Below are 19676 nucleotides of genomic sequence, written 5' to 3'. Positions count from 1 at the left end.
TTCTGGCCTTAGATATATATATATGTTGTTTTATCATTTGGGCAGTCTATGAATTCAAGGGGAAAGCCAGTTGGATCCAGTGAAGGTCTTGGACTAGGAATGAGGAGACCTTGAGTGAGGAGACCAACTGGGTGACTTTGGGTCAATGATTGTCTCTCAGAAGCAAATCATCTCCAAAAATGTTGCTAAGAAAACTTATGGACTTGTCCATGTAGTCACTAGGAGTCAAGACTCATGGAAGGCCAGAGAAATGCCCAGAGAGAGAGAGACACACAGTCACAAACACAAACAAATTAAAATATAGTGTCAACCCAGGTTAACCAAATAAAATATTCTGCCTGAGCACAATCTATGTATTGATGTTTATTGTCAATGAATGTACATGGTATCTGTTCACAAAAGTTAGATCTCCTTTAGAATAGAAAGTGGGGACGCGGCGACTCAGTGGCTAAGACGCTGAGCTTGTCGATCAGAAAGATTGGCTGTTCATCCCTAGCGCCACATAACGGAGTGAGCTCCCGTTACTTGTCCCAGCTTCTGCTAATCTAGCAGTTTGAAAGCACATAAAAATGCAAGTAGAAAAATAGGGACAATTTTGGTGGGAAGGTAACGGTGTTCCATGTGCCTTCGGTATTTAGTCCTGCTGGCCACATGACCATGGAGACATCTTTGGACAGCGCTGGCTCTTCGGCTTTGTAACGGAGATGAGCACCATCCCCTAGAGTTGGAAATGACTAGCACACATATGCCAGGGGAACATTTACCTTTACTTCAGAATAGAAAGTATTGGCAGTTCACACTTACTAGCAACCAAGGTAGATTGGCTGATTTCACACAACACAGAAACACCATGTAGAAAAAGATGGTTGGCTAGTTTGAGGAACACAGTGTGGTGTGAATGAAGGCAGTCAGATGTTTTCAGGCAATTATGGAAGAGGAGACCAGAGCATGGCATGGTTTGATGAGACCTCAGCTAGGAAGCTCCCACGGGATCTCACCTCTTGTTAGAAACGATGGGGATCCTCCAGCCCTTGATCTGATTTAACTCTGTGTCAGAGACTTCAATTTGCAATGGGAGGCGAGGAACCCACACAGTCAATTCCAGGGGGCTGTTCAGATGTTGGTATGTAAAATGGACCACTGCATTCACTTTGCCTTTCATTTCCTTCCCGTTGACGAATACGTAGTCACATCTTTCCGACACCTGAAAAAAAGAGAGAACAAAGAGAACAATTTTAAATAAAAGAATAATAGGATAACAGAATTAGCATAGAATAGAGTAGAGTAGAGTAGAGTAGAGTAGAGTAGAGTAGAGTAGAATTTCTTTATTAGTCAAGTGTGATTGGACACACAAGGAATTTGTCTTCGGTGCATATGCTCTCAGTGCACATAAAAAGAAAAGATACATTTGTCAAGAACCATCAGGAACAACACTTAATCATAGTCATAGGGTACAAATAGGCAATCAAATCATACTAGGAAACAATAAATATAAATAGTAAGGTTACAAGTAACAAAGTTACAGTCGTACAGTCATAAGTGGGAGGAGATGGGCAATAGGAACGATGAGAAGATTAATAGTAATAGTAATGCAGACTCAATAAATAGTTTGACAGTGTTGAGGGAATTATTTGTTTAGCAGAGTGATGGTGTCCTTAATTAGTTTCCACCCGTTGCTTCTTGTCCTGCCTTCAGGTGTTTTGGAGAATAATTTCACCCCCTCTTCTTTTGTGGCAACCCCACAAATATTGGAACACTTCTATCATGTCACACCTAATCCTTCTTTCATTAGACTAGACATACCCAATTCCTGCAACCATTCTTTGTATGTTTTAGTCTCCAGTCCCTAAAGACATAATGAAGTCTCAACAAAATCAGATACATCGGTGGAATGAAAGGGGAATGTTTGATGTAAAGACACTTAGCTACTAGGAATTTGGAGTGGGTATTACTAGATCACATCTGTTTCTATGAAATATTTATTAAATATATACATTTTCTCCATCTTTTCTTATACTGGTCTAAAATTGGAGACACTGTGATTCAAATGCTTGCATCAGCACCAATTAAACCCTGAATAGCTGGTGGAGTGGGAGAAGTTGCTTTGAAATCTTTGAACAACTTTCAGGGATGAATTTCCTGAATCAACTGGAATCTCAACCAGAAGCTCTTCAAAGCTTCAGAGAGAAAGAATAAAACCGGGCCTTCGTTTTTCTTACCTGGGCTTAACCTTTGACAACTTTAGATCTAGAGAAAGCTGAACAGGGCAGAGAAGAATTGAGGAACCTCTGAAGCATGACCGGAAGAGCGGAGTGGGGAAAAGAAGATTAAGAGATCAACCATCTTCTAATGGGCAAAAGGCCCTTGTGCAGAAAATGAAGATGTCTCCCGTGGCTTCAAAAGTATAAACATAGCAAGAGAAGCATCTTAATAGAAAAAGGTCGTAATAATGGGGCACTGTTGAGTTGGCTCCACACAATTCTTACTCCTTTGAAGAATTAAACTAGAGCCAAACCTAGAGCCCAGACAACCCACATCAGAAATCCTTAGTTGCAAGGGGCTCACGTCAAATAAGGGAATGGGGCTAAAGAGTTAAGTCTCAGATCTTAGAATCACTGAACTGGAAGGATTGTGTGGAATCTCTTAAGTCTAATCTCTCAGTCTGGCCAAGTATTCCAGACAGAGGACGTTTGATCTTGAAGAGATCCAACAAAACAAATCTTGGATCTGGAAGAATTTTTTTTAAAAAAGAAGCCACCACACTATCCATTTTTGGTTCTTTGATCTTGATCTTAACAGAATAACATAGTTGGAGAAGAGTGGAAGTCTTCCAGTCCAACCCCTTGCCTAGGCAGAAAACCTTAGACCATTTCAGACAAATCATTGGCCAATCTCTTCTTAAAACCCCCCAGTGTTGGAGCACCCACAATTTCTGAAGGCAAGCCATTCCACTGATGAATTGTTCTCACTGTCGGGAAATTTCTCCGTAGTTCTAGGTTCTAAAATTTCTAGAGAAATCTCCTCTCAAGATTACCAGTCAATGCAAACTCACCATTCTTGGCCCAAAAGTTCTAGCAACTCCATGTTCCTCAAAAATCAATTTATCTACCTGTAACAGAATAACAGAGTTGGAAGGGACCTTGGAGGTCTTCTAGTCCAACCCCCTGCTTAGGCAGGAAACCCTACACCACTTCAGACAAATGGCTGTCCAATCTCTTCTTGAAAACTCCCAGTGTTGGAGCATTTACAACTTCTGGAGGCAACTTCTTCCACTGGTTAATTGTTCTGACTGTCTGAAAATTTCTCCTTAGTTCTAAGTTGCTTCTCTCCTTGATTAGTTTCCATCCATTGCTTCTCGTCCTGCCTTGAGGTGCCTTGGAGAATAGCTTGACCCCCCCTTCCTTTTTGTGGCAACCCCTTTGTGGCAACCTGTCAAGTTTGCCTCATTCTTTGACCTTCTTCCCAATGTCAGTTCAATTATGATTTGGTCCCTTGGCTATTAATAAGTTCGGATGTTCATATCTATCATTTCCTGAGGCTGTTTTGTCATCTGCCACCAAAGATGACACACCCCTCAGTTAAACCCCAGGAGCACATATGCATATCCAATAATTTATTAACTCCCATTTTACAGTGGCACGATCTATTAAAGCTCTCAGCTGCTTCACTCTTTCTTGGTTGTTTTTTTAATAATTGCCATCCATTACCAACTGGATTTTTTTTTCTGCGTGCTCCATTATGCTCAGTACAGTTCATATTTCTGACTTTGGAATATGCGTGATTTTGCCCTTACGTGAATTTAAGGCCCACTTTCCCCCTTCAGTTTTCTATTTAAATGCAGATCAGATCTAAATCTTATTGAAACATCACAAACTGCAGCAGCATAATTTATGCCCCCCCCCCTCTCTCTCCCTCCCTCCCTCCCTTCCTTCCTTCCTTCCTTCCTTCCTTCCTTCCAGGCTAGCAGGCTGAAAAAGGAAATTTATGCATAGATCCTTGGTTTGTTATTAACTGCAGAAGTCTGGTTCGATAAAACCCCCAGTCTTTTTTTTTTTTTTTTTTTTGTGATACAATATTAGCTTTTATTGATTCCAGAGGATTCTCCCTTCCCTCAGCACACACCATTACTTGCTTCTCGTTTTGGAGGAGGAAAAAATTCAGCACTGGGTTTTCCTTAGAAGTGTGGACAGTTGCAAAAGATTATCGTACAGTCATCGCCGAATCACACACTGACTGGCATCACTAAGCCAACTCATTAATTCCCATAAATGTAACCAACTACCCTGGGGATTTTCAAGAACAGCTCTTTTTATGTTCCAATCACCCCCTTTGGAGGACAAAATGCAAACGCTATTTTAAATTTATTACTGAGGCTTAATTGTACAGCTTTCGGTGGCTTAACAGAAGTAATGCAATAATACAAATGGCTTAGCGTAGGCTTTGGCTATCTCTTCCCTCCCCCCACCCCACCTTTTCTTTCATGGGTCATGAGAGTTCTCAGTTTAATACTTGTTTTATTTTAATTAGGGTTCCATATAGGCTTGGTTGTATTGTAGGATGTTATTTTCCATAGGCACGGTTGTTGGGTGAGGTTTATCCCAGTGTCAATATTTGTTTACCGTGTTGGCAGTTCAGGTTTTATGCCGTTGTTTTTGAACTTGCTGGCTCCCTTTGAATAGTGCCACACCTTGATAAAAACATGGATTATGATGATGGTGATGATAACAATAGCCCTTAGACTTCACAGTGCTTTCCAGCCCTCTCTAAGAGAGTCAGCCTCTCGCCCCCAACAATCTGGGTCTTCGTTTTATTGACCTCGGAAGGATGGAAGGTTAAGTCAACCTTGAGCCAGTCAGGATCGAACTGCTGGCAGTGGGCAGAGGAAGGAAAGAAGGAAGGAAGGAAGGAAGGAAGGAAGGAAGGAAGGAAGGAAGGAAGGAAGGAAGGAAGGAAGGAGAAAAGGAAGAGGAATAGCAATAGCACTTAGTCTTATATGTGAAGCAGTCTTCAGAGTGTTTTCCAGCCCTCTCTAAGTGGTTTACAGAGTCAGCCCCCAACAATCTGGATCCTCATTTTACCAGCCTTGGAAGGATGGAAGGCTGAGTCAACCTTGACCCTGATGAGATTCAAACTGCCAAACTGCTGGCAGCTGATAGTCAGCAGAAGTAGCCTGCAGTACTGCATTCTAACCACTGCACCACCTCGGCTCAATGTGATGATCAATGACAACAGAATACAATTCAGATCCTAATCAATACATTAAAACAAATACCTTTAACAACATCATACTCATAATGTCCTAACTATCAAAAAACCCAACAGAACTCAAACAGCCCCAGTCTGCCATTTCCCCCAAGGAGCAGATTTTAACTGATTGCTGAAAATCACCAGGGAAGGACCATCTTGGCGGTCCTAGAGGAAGAGAGCCCTAACCAAGAATGTCCATTTCCTGAGCTTTTGTTTGTTTTATCTTCTAGTACTTATGCAGGGTTTCTCAACCTTGGCAACTTTAAGATGGGTGCACTTCGACTCTCAGAATTTCCCAGGCAGCCATACAGCCTGGGAAATTCTAGGACTTGAAGTCTACCCATCCTTAAAGCTGCCAAGTTTGAGAAGCATTGAGTTAAAAACTTTCAATATGTCAATCAGAATAGAGCTGGAAGGGACCTTGGAAATCTTCTAGTCCAACTCCCTGATGAAGCAGGATATCCTACACCATTTCGGACCAGTGATCATCCAATCTCTTTTTAAAAACCTCCAGTGATAGAGCACCCATGATTTCTGGAGGCAAGTTGTTCCACTGATTAACTGTCCTCACTGTTAGGAAGTTCCTCCTTAATTCCAGGTTGCTTCTCTGCTTGATTAGTTTCCATCCATTGTTTCTTGTCCTGCCTTCAGGTGCTTTGGAGAATAAGTTGACCCCCTCTTCTTTGTGGCAGCCCCTCAAATACTGGAAGACTGACATCATGTCACTCCTAGTCCTTCTTTTCTCTAGACTGGCCATATCCAATTCCTGCAACCATTCTTCCTATGTTTTAGTCTCCAGGCCTTTAATCCTCTTCTTTGCACTTTTCCCAGGGTTTTTGTTTTGTCTGTTCTTTTGTCAGATAGACAGATTCCACTAGAAGTAGATGTTCTCCAAGAGACATACCGAGCCATCAAGACAGATTAGCACCAGTACTTTGAAAGGGGATTCTTTCCCTTCATATCCAGAAATAAGAAGGCTACCAAAACAGGAACAGGCCTGGCAATCCTTAAATATTATTTCTATATCCAAATTCTGAAAACCTTGTTGTTTAGTTCCAGCCAGCATAATCAGTCCATTAGCTAAACCTCATTTCTGAAAATGCTCAACTTTGCACTGACACGCTCCATAAAAATTCAGGTCCAGAGCATTGGTGTGTTGTGTGTGTGTATGTGTGTGTGTGTGTGTGTGTGTGAACTTCTCCCCACTTCTTCCACCTTCTTGCATGCCTGCGCACACACACATTGGGCCATGGAAATCAATTTAATTGGGAAGCGTCAGGTCAGAAAAGGTGAGAAACTGCCACTCACCCAGTCTGTAAAAATCAGAGAGACAAAGCATCGCTATGAATTATGGATGGCAGGACAGATGTGGATGAAGGAGACAGGTGTCGCATTCTAGCAGGGAAGAGCACAGAGTTTGGGAAAATACTGCAGGGAAGCGGCATCTGTCATTGTCTAGTTAGACATAAGGTAGGCGAACATGAGAGAAAATGTGTTGGATGATACATCCCAGCAACCCACAACATCTGTTTGGGGACTTCGTTCTCCTCTCTGAAAATTGTCACCTATCCAGCCAGATTAGTCTCTTGTCTTTCCTAAACTGGACCTGTGCAGGACCTTGGACAGCAGCCGGTGATGATGTCGAGATGCTGGTTGGAAGCCTATGGAGATTCTCAGCCATCCAGGGCATGGTTGTCCCAAAGATGCTCTTTCAAGAGCTAACTGGACTTTCTTTGAAAATCCAGTTGCCTCTTGAAAGAGGACCTTTGCGACCGGGTGGTTGGAAGCATGGTGAACCCTCAAAACTTGCTCTGTGTGCCTTTGACGAAGCTTGCTCTCTCTTTAGATCAGTTGTGTCAAACTCCAGGCCCGGGGACTGGATCCAGTCCATGGGAGGTTTAAATTTGGCCCATGGAGCCAGCCTGGAAAGTACTGGCGCACGGTGCTTCTGCCAGCAAAAAAGGGGCATGGAGAAAAGAAAAAGATGGGAAGATGAGAAGAGATTATAGATTATAGATTAACAGAGTTGGAAGGGACCATGTAGGTCATCTAGTCCAACCCCCTGCCCAAGTAGGAGACCCTACACCATTTCTGACAAATGGCAGTCCAATCTTTTCTTGAAAGTCTCAAGTGATGAAGCTCCCACAACTTTTGAAGGCAAGCTGTTCCATTGGCTGATTGTTCTCACTATCAGAAATATTCTCCTTGTTTCTGGGTCAAATCTTTCCTTGATCATTTACCATCCATTATTCCTTTTCTGGCCCTTCGGGTGCCTTGCAAAATAGCTTGACCCCTTCCTCCTCTTCCTCCTATTGGAAGACTGCTATAATATCTCCCCTGGTTTTTCTCTTCACTAGATTAACCAGGCCCAATTCCTGTAGCCTGTGAGAGAGCAAAGAAGGAAAAATAAGGAAAGAAGGGAAGGAAGAAGGGAGAATGAAGAGGGAAGGAAAAAGAAGAAAAGAAAGGAAGGAAGGAAGGAAGGTAGGTTATAATGAGAGTCTCAGGGAAGTCCTGCCTTATCACTTGGTCACCACAGGTGCCCCTGACATGAGTCCCATGTCACATCTACCCCAGCCACGGCCACCTTCTGGACCTCCATAAGGTCAAGCACAACCCTGATGTGGCCCTCAATGAAATCAAGATTGACCCCCCACTGCTTTAGATGGTGGTGATGCTAATCCCCTGGAAGAACTGAGGCCAAGTGGTTGTATATCAGGAAGATACATTGCCACCACCCTTGGAGATTCTTCTTCATCTGTCACACTTGATCCGTGGACTGCTTACTGGGTCCCTGCTTAAGCATCAACATCATTTTTGGGACAATGCCAGTTCTGTCCGGCCTCAAAGAGCAGCCCATAGGAAGGGACCAGTGGCATGCCTAAAAAGACTCAACACGAGTCTTCCGAAAACTGTCGTACGCAGAGATTAGTTTGGGGGGAAGCTCGCGAATCTGTGTCTCCTGAGACAAAAATGCCGAGGAGAAAGATGCGGTTTCCATCACATAACCCTGGATTTCAGAAGGGTTTTTACTGTGCCGGGGACTTTAATCACCCTGCTTGGCTCTTGAGGCCATCCTTTCCCAGCACAAGCTTTTTCTGCATCCATAATGAAGACTCCAACAGCAATTGTCTCTCTCTCTCTCTCTCTCTCTCTCTCTCTCTCTCTGTCTCTCTGTCTCTCTGTCTCTCTGTCTCTCTTTCTCTCTCTCTCTGTCTCTGTCTCTGTCTCTGTCTCTCTCTGTCTCTCTGTCTCTCTGTCTCTCTCTCTCTCTCTCTCTTTGGCAGGCTTACAAGAAAGAGGGGAGGGTTGATTTAATGGGACACTCGACAATTATGATCTATGAGCAGAAGAAGCTGCGTTTTGTTGAGGTGGGCTAGTAAAGGTTTTACTTTGGTTCTGGCTGGGCTGGACCTTGGAGAGGGAGAGGGAAGCATCCGAGGCAGAGGTGGTATTCAGCCGGTTCTGACAGGTTCTAGAGAACCGGTAGCAGAAATTTTGAGCAGTTCAGAGAACTGGCAAATGTCACCTCTAACTGGCCCCACCAACCTCATCTCTTCTCTGCCTCCCAAGTCCCCGCTGATTGGCTGTCTTCTTTGGTTGCCCTGCCCAGGAGAACGGAGCTGGAAAGCAGGTTAGTGGGGTGGGAAGGGAAGGGGGATTTTGCAGTATCCTTCGCCTGCCATGCCCACCAAGCCACGCCCACCAAGCCATGCCCACCAAGATGTCTTGACGTTGGTATAATGATGTATAAAGTTTTATTTTTTGTTTTTAAATTTTGAAAATTGAATAAAATTTATTTAAAAAAAAATCCAGCTCCAAAATACACTTCCTGGGAATCTCTTCTGAACTATGTTCCCAGGGGGGAAAAAAGGGTGGGGGGAATTAACATGTTGCTTCTTTGTATTGACAAAATTCACATCGGACTAAGGGGATCGGTTCTAACTCCCTTTATCTATGCTGCATGCCTGGAGGGATATCAGATCCTGCTTTGAAAATCACCTGGATAACTTCCTTTTCAATAAAGAATTCCTTTCGAAAGTTTGAAAAAACCCAGTTTTCAAAAGTTCATTCTTATCGTCTGAAGGGGAGAGAGTCGGTACCTTACAATTCCTTTCATTGATCCTGAATTTCTCCCCCCCCTCCCCACCACCGAAGAAAGAGAGAGAAAAAGGGGTGTGCATAAGCGCACCATCGTGCCCGCCATCCCTGTCCTATTGTCCCCATTTAATTGTATCTATTTCCTGTAGTCTTACTCGTGCTTATACTTATACCTATTATCTTCTCAGCGATTGACAAATCAAATCAAATCAATAAATAAATTCATAAATTTGCTGTGGTGACTCAGACAACGGAACAAGCCAGCCCAGAGATTCATCGTGACGGACAGACGTTTTAACGGACGTCAAGTTTTCTTCAAATGCAAATTTTCCTTAGATACCTTCTCAGAGAGCAAAAAGTGGAAGAAGAAGGAAAGAAAGTCTGTTTAGAGTCAACTCTAAATTCTTGTGGCTTAATTTTAAATATTTTTTTTCCCTTTCTCAGCATTGTTGTTTCCATCCACCCCTCCCCCCATCAAATAGTCCACCCGAATGATACATGGAGCAGCAGATGAAAATGGACAAAATTCTGGGCGAGCGTCCAGTGTGAGCCGTTAATCCTCCAATACTTCTGGAATGAATGCTCCTGACCAAGGATTCCATTATTATCTCCAGATGAAGATGGGACTTAATGAGTGACCATTCGTTTTCTTTTATTATTGTTGTCTTTTTAATTCTCTTTAGGAGAATCCACTCTTTCTCTCTCTCTCCAGCTTCCTGAGGATAGAGCCCAGAAATATTTCCACCAGAAATATTTCTAGTTTGGCTTGCATTTTTATGAACAGTACATTTCCCCCACTATTGATGTCCAACCTATTTGGAAGCCAAACATCTGAGGGGGAAAGAGAAATAGGGCTTCACTGGCAGTTTGCGGGAATATCACGGCTGCGTCCCGTCCGTACAGCTCGAGTTGAGAGGGTTGCTAACTTATTATGGGCAATTATGTTGATTGAGTCTATTTCTAGCCTTAGGAACGGGGACTTTCGTGGCTTTGAAGCATGTGGGAGACAGGCTGTTGCAAAAGCAGTCGATGTGGCTGATGAGGAAGAACAGGACTTTGAGCCACATGTAAAAGCAGCTGGCAAATTCCAGATAACAATCATCAGTGTGAGCAAAATACATCCCTAAACCATCGGAGAGCAGATAATCAAAGCCACCTCCAGTTATCAACGTTCTGATCTCAGCTGCCGCCTTCAACTAAGTTCTACAAGAGAGGCCAACACGTCCGAAATAGTCTTCCTGTCAGGGTTCCCACGATTGCCCTAATTAAATATGATCCTCGAGCCAAGCTTCAAAGGAATCCAGAAGATTTATTAGGAGCAACATGTCCGGCACTTACCCATATGAAGCCAACTCTGAGACACGTAATGTATTATCACCCATGACCCTGTTTCCCCCCCATCCCCTTGGTGTGTCATAAATCAGATTCTCCAATGAAACATCTTCACGGGCTGGGTGTCATTAATCATGTTCTCCAATGAAGGATTTTCATGGGCAGAAGATCCAGTAGCCTAGGCTACAATCTTTATAAGATAAGTGTGGAATGTGCTTCTGGCCTTCATCTGCCACACTGCTCCCTCAGGCCTTTCCCCCCTTCTTATGGCAACTCGGAAACAGGCATAGGAATGATTTACGAGTTGACATTTTCCTTCTCAAGGTTGCTTGTTACAGTAGTTAGACTTGGATTCCAAGAGAATACATGCGACAGTTGTTTGGCTTCACAGCCACACTGGACTCATGGTCCCAAAAGCAAGTCACCAGTCCTCATGTTGGGAGGGTCCTTCGGAATTTTAAGGGGAGATTAAATGGACACCACCAACCCATGCATGAGTTCAGACTGTTTTTGTTCCTTGGTTCCCTCCTCAAAAATGCAAAGAAGGACTCCACCAACCCTACAAGAGAACTGGAGGCTACAAAAGGGGTTATTGATCCTGACTGGCTTAAGGTTGACTCAGTCATCCATCCTTCCAAGGTGGGTAAAATGAGGACCCAGATTGTTGGGAACAAGAGGCTGACTCTGTAAATCACTTAGAAAGGGCTGGAAAGCACTGTGAAGTGGTATGTAAGTCTAAGTAATATTGTTATTCCTTTTCTCCTTCCTTCCTTCCTTCCTTCCTTCCTTCCTTCCTTCCTTCCTTCCTTCCTTCCTTCCTTCCTTCCTTCCTTCCTTCCTTCCTTCCTTCCTTCCATGGTGCACAGTGGTTAGAATGCAGCATTGCAGGCTAATTCTGCCCACTTTCAGCAGTTTGATCCTGACCGGCTCAAGGTTGACTCAACCTTCCATCCTTCCAAGGTCAGTAAAATGAGGACCCAGATTGTTGGGGACAATGTGCTGACTCTGTAAACCAATTAGAAAGGGTTGTAAAGCACTGTGAAGTGGTATGTAAGTCTAAGTGCTATTGCTAAAACCAAAGTTTTTAGGATCTCGCAAAAGGCTAAATTTCACTGGGTTGGTATTCCACACCAGGAGAAAAGATTTTTTGTTAAATCTTCCATAGGGACAAAGTAGACAATTGTTGTCTTTCTAAAGAGACCTGGGATGAACCCTAGCCAATCACTCACCATCCTGGCAAAAAAACCCATCTCATTAGAAGAATAAAGCACAAAGCTCATGTAATTGTGTACCTTGTGTTTTCTTTTTTCCTTGACAGACGCGTGGGTAGAGCGTGAGGCACATTTTGCAAACAAGTTAAGGTGGCAATATATTATTTTTCTAGAGTCTTGGGATGATGTGCCAGACGGAGCCTTACATCATCAAGAGATGACATTTGGCTGAAACTAAATAAAAAAAGACTTTGCATAAAACTCTTTGGGAAGATGTAAAAAAAGTGTTATTTGTAAATGGACTTTGCTCCCTTCCAACTCTTGTTTAGTTTAGTTTACTTTATTGTCATTGTACCTCGTACAATGAAATCAAACCCCACCTTCAGTGCACATCATGACCATGAAAATAAACACAAACAGATATCCTTCACCCTTCACACATTGAACTGAAAACCCCCAATACCGCACCAACACTGCACTATACAGTAGAATTCAACAGAGCTACTGCCCTGGGATAGAAGCTGTTTTTCAGCCTATTTGTCCTTGTTTTTATTATCCTGTACCATCTGCCAGATGGTAATAGTTCAAAAAATGGGTGCCCAGGATGAGATGGATCTTTAAGAATGTTTTAAACTTTCTTAAGGCAGCGGGAGCTATAAAGCTCTTCCAAAGAGGGGAGAGAGCAGCCCATGATCTTCTGGGCAATGGCATTAACCCTCTGGAGTGCTTTCCTATCTGCCACTGTGCAATTGGCAAACCATATAGAGGTGCAGTAAGTTAAAATACTCTCCATGGTGCAGTGGTAGAAGGTCACCAGCAGTTTCTCATTCAGTTGTTGTTTTCTGAGAAGCCTCAAGTAGTACAATATCTGCTGGGCCCTTTTGACCAGGGCTGCAATGTGAGCACCCCAGGTCAGATCCTTTTATGGTAACACACAGAAACTTAAAACTGCCCAGTTGCTCCACTCAGTCTCCATTGATAAGCAAGGGCTAGATGTCTGATCTGTTCCTCCTATAGTCCACTATAAGCTCCTTGGTCTTATTGGTGTTGAGGACCAAGTTATTGTCTCCACACCACGAAAGCAACTGGTCCACCTCATCTCGGTAGGCAGACTCATCCCACCTAGAGATGAGTCCCACCACTGTTATATCATCCGCAAATTTAGCAATAGTATTACCAGGGGTAGGATTCAACCGGTGTTACTATGTTTTGTTATTCTATGTTCTCTGTTGAGCAAGGACATTCAGATCCTTGCTTGATGAGTTCCACTCCTGAAATTGTTGATACTCCAAGGGAAGGAAAAGCAACTGAGTTTTGTCCAGTTTCAGAAAAAGAAAATTGAAAAAATGCCTTCTTTTTTCTTCAGTGACAATTGTATTCTTCCCTTCCTCCTGTTCAATGGTCAATGATTGCCCTGAAAGTTTTCCATCCATTCTTTAAAATCATTTTCCTTCTTCTTTCTTTGCAGAGGGAGGCTAAAAATACTTAAACACGCACATTAAAAATAGAAGAAAGATCTAATACAGAAAGATACACATCTAAACAGAACATCATATTAAATGCCAAAGAACTTAGCATTAGAGCAAACTTTGGCTACTCTTCAAGAGATTGAAGAAGATCTAAAAAGAGATAAATATTCTGGACTATTGTGGCTATTGATTAGAAAGAGTGGTCGTAGATCTGCTCGCCAGAACATTGAATGGGAAGTGTGAAAGCACTCCCATGACATCAAATGTTGGCTAAGTAAGTAAGTAGATTATGGCCATGAGAGCTGGACTGTAAGGAAGGCCGAAGAATTGATGCTTTCAAATTGCGAGACTCTTGAGGTTCCCTTGAATGCAAGATCCAGTCAGTCAATTTTAATCCTAAAGGATTAACCATCTAGTTGGTCATCTAGTCCAACTCCCCCACCCAAGCAGGAGACCCTACCCATTTCTGACAGATGGCAGTCCAGTCTCTTCTTGAAAAGCTCAACTGATGAAGCTCTCAAAACTCCTGAAGGCAACTTGTGTTCCATTGGTTGGTTGTTCTCACTGTCAGAAAATTCCTCCTTATTTCCAGGTTGAATCTCTCCTTGTTCAGTTTCCATCCATTATTCCTTGCCTGGCCTTTGGGTGCCTTGGAAAATAGCTTCACCCCCTCTTCTCTGTGGCAGCTCCTCAAATATTGGAAGACTGCTATCCTGCCTGGTTGCAGGAACTGGGCCTGGCTAGTCTAGGGAAGAGAAGGACCAGGGGCAACATGAGAGCAGTTTTCCAATATTTGAGGGGCTGCCACACAATGGAGGTGGGGGGTCAAACTATCTTCCAAAGCACCCGAAGGCCAGACAAGGAATAATGGATGGAAACTGAACAAGGAGAAATTCAACCTGGAAATAAGGAGAAATTTTCTGACAGGGAGAACAATCAACCCATGGAACAGAAGTTGCCTTTGGAAGTTGTGGGAGCTTTATCACTGGAAGCTTTCAAGAAGAGGCTGGACTGCCATCTGTCAGAAATGGTATAGGGTCTCCTGCTTGGGCGGGGGTTAGACTATATGACCTACAAGGTCCCTTCCAACTCTGTTAATCTGAATCAAGTTTTCCGAATGCAGGTGATGAGTCTTGCTTTGTTGTTTCTTTTCCAACCGTTGGGTTGTCTTTAAGATGCCTATTGTTGTTGTTGCGAAACCGAGCATTCCCCCGAGTAAAGGCTATCCCTGCCTCGTTGTTCACCAACCAGATTTGTCTCCATGTCGGCTAGTCCCCTCCTGCTGAGTTGACTCTTAGAAGAAAAAACTCTGAGCGAAAGAAAAATCAACCCTCTCTACTTCTCACTCTTGCATTATTGTTCATGGACTTCCATAAACATTCACTAATAAGGACCCGGTGTGTTTGAGTTCATAAATATGAAGTGGCAGTCCCTGCCTCATCTACCCAGATGTTATTACTGGATAAAATATGAATAATAGAGGAAATTGGAAGAGAGGAGGAAAGAACGTTGTTATAGAAGGGAGCGTTGACATGAAGATATATCATGAAAGGGAGATGGGATTTAATACCAGATGTGAAATTCAGGAGCTGAAGGTGTTAGAAGAAGAAGGGGGGGAGAGGGAAGGAGAGCAGACGATAATCTCCTCCTTGTCTGTTGAGGAATCCCTTGGGCTGAACAAAGCACAGACAGCGCTACTCAGACTAGATAAAGCCTGTTTAAAATTGTATGAATACTAAACACCCCTTTTGGGGAGCATGCTATCTGATTTTACTGAACAAATGAGAGAGAAGAAGTGGGGGGAAAGGAGAATAGCAAAGCGCGAGGGCCATCCAACTCCCCGGTTTATTCTACGACAGTTGCATGTCATCCCACGGATACAGGGGGCAGAGGAGAAGGCCTGGAGGAAGGGACCATGTCATCAAATCCTGTTTGAAGAGGAGGGCAGTGATACAGGGAGTCCTCAACGTGCAGCCACCATTGAACCCAACTTTTATGTTGCTAAGGGAGAAGTTAGTTAAGTGACTTTTTAACTCCCATTTTACTATTTCTCTGGCCACGTTTTGTTAAGGAGATTGCTGCAGTTGATAACTTAGTAATTCGGCTTCGAAGTGAATCCGGCTTCCCCGTCTGACTTCGCTTGTCAGAAGGTGGCCAAAGGGGATCACGTGGCCCCTGGGACACTGAAACCGTCACAAATGTGAATCAGTTGACAAGCATCTGACGGTAAATCACGTTGTACTGGTATGTCTGAAAAAAGAGTCACAAGCAGAGGTGGGTATTCAGCCGGTTCTGACTGGTTCTGGAGACCCGGTAGCGGAAATTTTGAGTAGTTCAGAGAACTGGCAAATATCGCCTCTAACTGGCCCCGCCCCCATCTCTTCTCTGCCTCCCATTGAGTCCCAGCTGATTGGCTGGGTCTTCTTTGGTTGCCCTGCACAGGAGAACGGAGCTGGAAAGCAGGTTAATGGGGTGGGGAGAGAATGGAAATTTTGCAGTATATCCTTCCCCTGCCATGCCCACCAAGCCACACCCTGCCTTCCAAGCCATGCCCACAGAACTGGCAGTAAAAAAAATATGAATCCCACTACTGGCCATAAGTCACTTTTTTTCAGTGCCATGGTAACTTTGAAGTGAATTGTTATAAGTAGAGGATTACCTGCACTTTTAAGAAAGAATCCCTTGCCAGAGTGGTCATCTAGTGACCTAAGAAGAAGAGGCGAAGTTGACTTCATGGGTAGGACTGACATTCTTTGGGTCTTGTTCAATGTGTAGGGCTTGGCTGCTAGTGTTCGTATCACTCCCTTCCTTGATCTCACAGGGTAATTATGGGTCAGTATGGAAGAAAGGTGTGGACTGAGACCTCAGCTTTGGGGTCCTACCTGCTTAATATTTGACTTTGTTCACCCTTGAAGCATGGATCTCCAATCCTGAAATCCAGAAGGATTTGTACTATGTGCCATCAAATCAGTTGACCATGTCAGTAAATTTTCTTCAAAAGGATATGTCCCTAACTTGGTCCTTCAAGACTTCTAATGGTGCATCCCTCATCACTGTAACTAAGTCCAGCCACGTCTATGGAGATTCTCAGTCATTCAGGTCATGGTTGTCCCAAAGGTGCTTTTTCAAGAGGCAGTTGGACTTTCTGATTTTTCTTTGAAGACATTTCGCTTTTCATCTGAGAAGCTTCTTCAGCTCTGACTGGATGGTGGAGAATGGAAGGGTTTATACTCCTTGCAAACTGCTGGTCATTTGCATCCTTTGAGAGGGTTGTTGAGGCCACTTGGAGGTTTATCTGTGTCCTCAGGGTCACCTGAGTAATGCAAATGGATGTGGAGCCATACAACAGTCCTTTCAGCATTTCCAAGAAGGCTCCACACCCTTTTGTACCACTCAGGTGACCCTGAGGACACAAACCTCCAAGTGGCCTCAATGACCCTCCAAAAGGATGCAAACGACCAGCTGTCTGCAAGGAATATAAATCCTTCCATTCCCCACCATCCAGTCAGAGCTGAAAAAGCTTCTTGGAGGAGAAGCAAAATGTCTTCAAGGAAAAACCAGAAAGTCTAGCTGCCTCCTGAAAAAAAGCACCTTTGGGACAACCATGACCTGAATGACTGAAAATCTCCATAGAGATTCAGAACTTTCTTCAACTCTTTGCTGGCCTCTAGTGGTTTGCTGGACAATTGTAGCCCAGATATAGTAGCCTTGGCAAGAGAGCTTAGAGTTGACAGAACCAAGCTCTATAAATAATGTAGACTTCGTAGAGCAGGTGGCAGACAGTCCTTTGACAATCACAGCCAAGAACTGAGACTGCGAGGATGTTCAGAAAATAGAAGTTGGTTGGAGGGAGTGTAAATAAAATGTTCAGAGCTTCCACTGAAATAGAATTGCAAGGGTCAACCTCAATCAGGAAGCAGAAGTTAAGACTTGATCTCACTACGTTGACTTTTTGGCAAATATTGCTCTTCAAGGATGTATTCATGCTGACCAGGAAGATACTTCTTGGGTTATCTCAGGGACTTCCTTGCCCTGTGTTTTTTTTTCCCCCTGACCATTCTGGCTCAGCTTAAGGTCATGTTCTGAAATGAGAAGATTTAAAGAACCAAGACTTCTCCAGGGGTGAGACGTTGCTGGTATAACAACCGGTTCGGTGATCCTGCACGCACGTGAACAGCAATGCAGAAATCCTTACCTGCTATGTTACTTTGGGGGAGCCACACAGCTGAGGAACGGCAATCTGTTCTTCCGCAATGATCAGCTGGGACGATAAAAGTCAGTACAGTGCAGTATTGCGTGGGTGGGCCCACATAATCGTTGGAGCAAACCAGTTCACTCCCAGCTGATCTTTGGAGCTAGGGATTTGCCGGAACCAGTCCAAACCGGCCAGAATCCCACCCCTGGTCTTCTCTACTTTGAAATATGCTGCCCTCTTACAGTACCTCTGGGTTCCTAAAAGTTACCTCCGAACCTTCCTTTGTAGATGAGATTCCCTTAATGGCCACCCTGATTAGCCATGCAAATTCTGGTCCCCCTTGTGGCCGTACATCAATGTCTAAATGGATGCAGTACCAACAGTACCTTCAGGCCGACAGTACCTTGAGGGGAATGGAGATGTCTTTTGGGAAAACGACCCAACTAATCTTCGCTTGGTAAAGGTAAAAATGGTTCCCCTTGCACATACGTGCTAGTCATTTCTGGCTCTAGGGGGCGGTGCTCATCTCCGTCACAAAGCCGAAGAGCCAGCGCTATCCGAAGACGTCTCCGTGGTCATGTGGCCGGCAGAACCACATGCCGAAGACACACAGAATGCTGTTACCTTCCCACCAAAGGGGTCCCTATTTTGCTACTTGCATTTTTACGTGCTTTCGAACTGCTAGGTTGGCAGAAACTGGGGACGAGTAACGGGAGCTCACTCCATTATGTGGAGCTGGGATTTGAACTGCCGAACTGCCGACCTTTCTGATCGACAAGCTCAGCGTCTTAGCCACTGAGTCACCACATCCCCTTGATCTTCTCTTGATCTTTCCCCACAGCCGACTCTTCCATTGTTCTTCCAGGAGGCTGGGAAGTTTCTGAAATCTGTCTATTTCACAGGAGGTGGACTGCCTGGTCCTTTCCGCCACCTCTCTTTCCTTGCTGGCTCCTGAGATCTAAGCTGATTTCCCCCCCCCCCTTTCTCAGGATTGCTAATTGGCTGTTTCTGGAAAGCATTTTGGCTTCATCAAAAGCTCCAAACAACTCCAGTGGCAGCCACCAAGCTTCAGAAACCTCCAATTTGGTGAGATGTCCAGAGACGACGGCCGACTGACAATGCTGCCAAAAAGGCCATTAGAGAAGAGCTCCGGCCTTCAGTTCCCAGAGATGCCTAAATGAGCCTGAACAGGTCAAGCTAATGAAGACGGGGGGATCATACTTTCTTCCATCTCTGATTGCTTGCAATGCTCCTAGATTTTCTCCACACAATAAATGGCTTGTCAGGCACAGAGTGGGTGTCCAGAAGAGGGGAAAAGAGGGCTGGGCTGCTGGGGGTTCGCAGGGGTTCGGGGGAGCCCCCTAGTTAAGATTCTGTGCAGTTTGGAGAACCCCCAAATCCCACTCCTGGCTGGCCCCGCCAACCCCTCCCTTCCCCTCCCAAGGAGTCCCCACACGGCCCATTTTGGATGCAGGTAAGTGCAGGGCGTGCGCGGAGGCTCGGGGAGGGTGAAAAACGGGCCTCCCAGGAGTTTGGGAAGGCCGGAAATGGGCCCGTTTCCAGCCTCCGGAGTCCACGGAAGCCGTTTTCACCCTCCCGGAGGCTCGATGAAAACCTCCGGAGCCCAGGGAGCCCCAAAACAACCCCCCTCCTGGTTGTGGTGCAGGAGGCCAGCTAGGCCACACCCACCATGGCCACGCCCACCCAGCAACGAGACAGAGAACCCGTTGCTAAAAATGTTTGAAGCCCCACCCCTGGAACCAACCCACCAGGCTATTAGCCCTTGACAGACCCGGGTGCTTCTTCTCAAACCAGAGAAAAAGAACTAGAATGTCCCAGATAAATCACAGTCTCCTAGGGGCATACGGAGGAGGAAAGAGCAAGGCACTCTGGATACGGGTTGAAGAGGCTCTCTTATTATTTATCAATCAACCCATCAGAAAAGGATAAGAAGCTCTCAAGATGTTCTTCAGTCAAGACTGTTGAAAGCTCCAGAGGCAAAGTGTGGCGCACGCTCTTCAGCCCAGAGTAAATAGCAATAAGTGACAGTTAATGGGGTCCTTCAGGTGCTTGAGGCTCAACACTTGGATCTCTGTGAGGAGAGGGATACTCAAAGAACAC

The 19676-nt window shown here is 44.5% G+C and overlaps 1 protein-coding gene across 2 annotated transcripts in view; it reads right to left on the bottom strand.

The window, feature by feature from the left end:
• Positions 1-19676, bottom strand: part of LOC113425108 (transmembrane protein 132D-like) — a 238981-nt gene that overhangs the window by 12101 nt on the left and 207204 nt on the right. For both annotated transcript variants that reach the window (XM_026687092.2, XM_087942976.1), the window contains one exon: positions 999-1204. In XM_026687092.2, the coding sequence (XP_026542877.2) occupies positions 999-1204 (206 nt within the window). The remainder of the gene's footprint in view (positions 1-998; positions 1205-19676) is intronic.

This window comes from Notechis scutatus, chromosome 13 (genome assembly GCF_049901735.1).
Source record: "Notechis scutatus isolate UNSWTSFEM ecotype Mainland chromosome 13, rNotScu1.2, whole genome shotgun sequence".
Taxonomy (NCBI): Eukaryota; Metazoa; Chordata; class Lepidosauria; order Squamata; family Elapidae; genus Notechis; species Notechis scutatus.
Note: the sequence above shows the minus strand (reverse complement) of the source record. Positions and strands in the feature narration are given on the sequence as shown.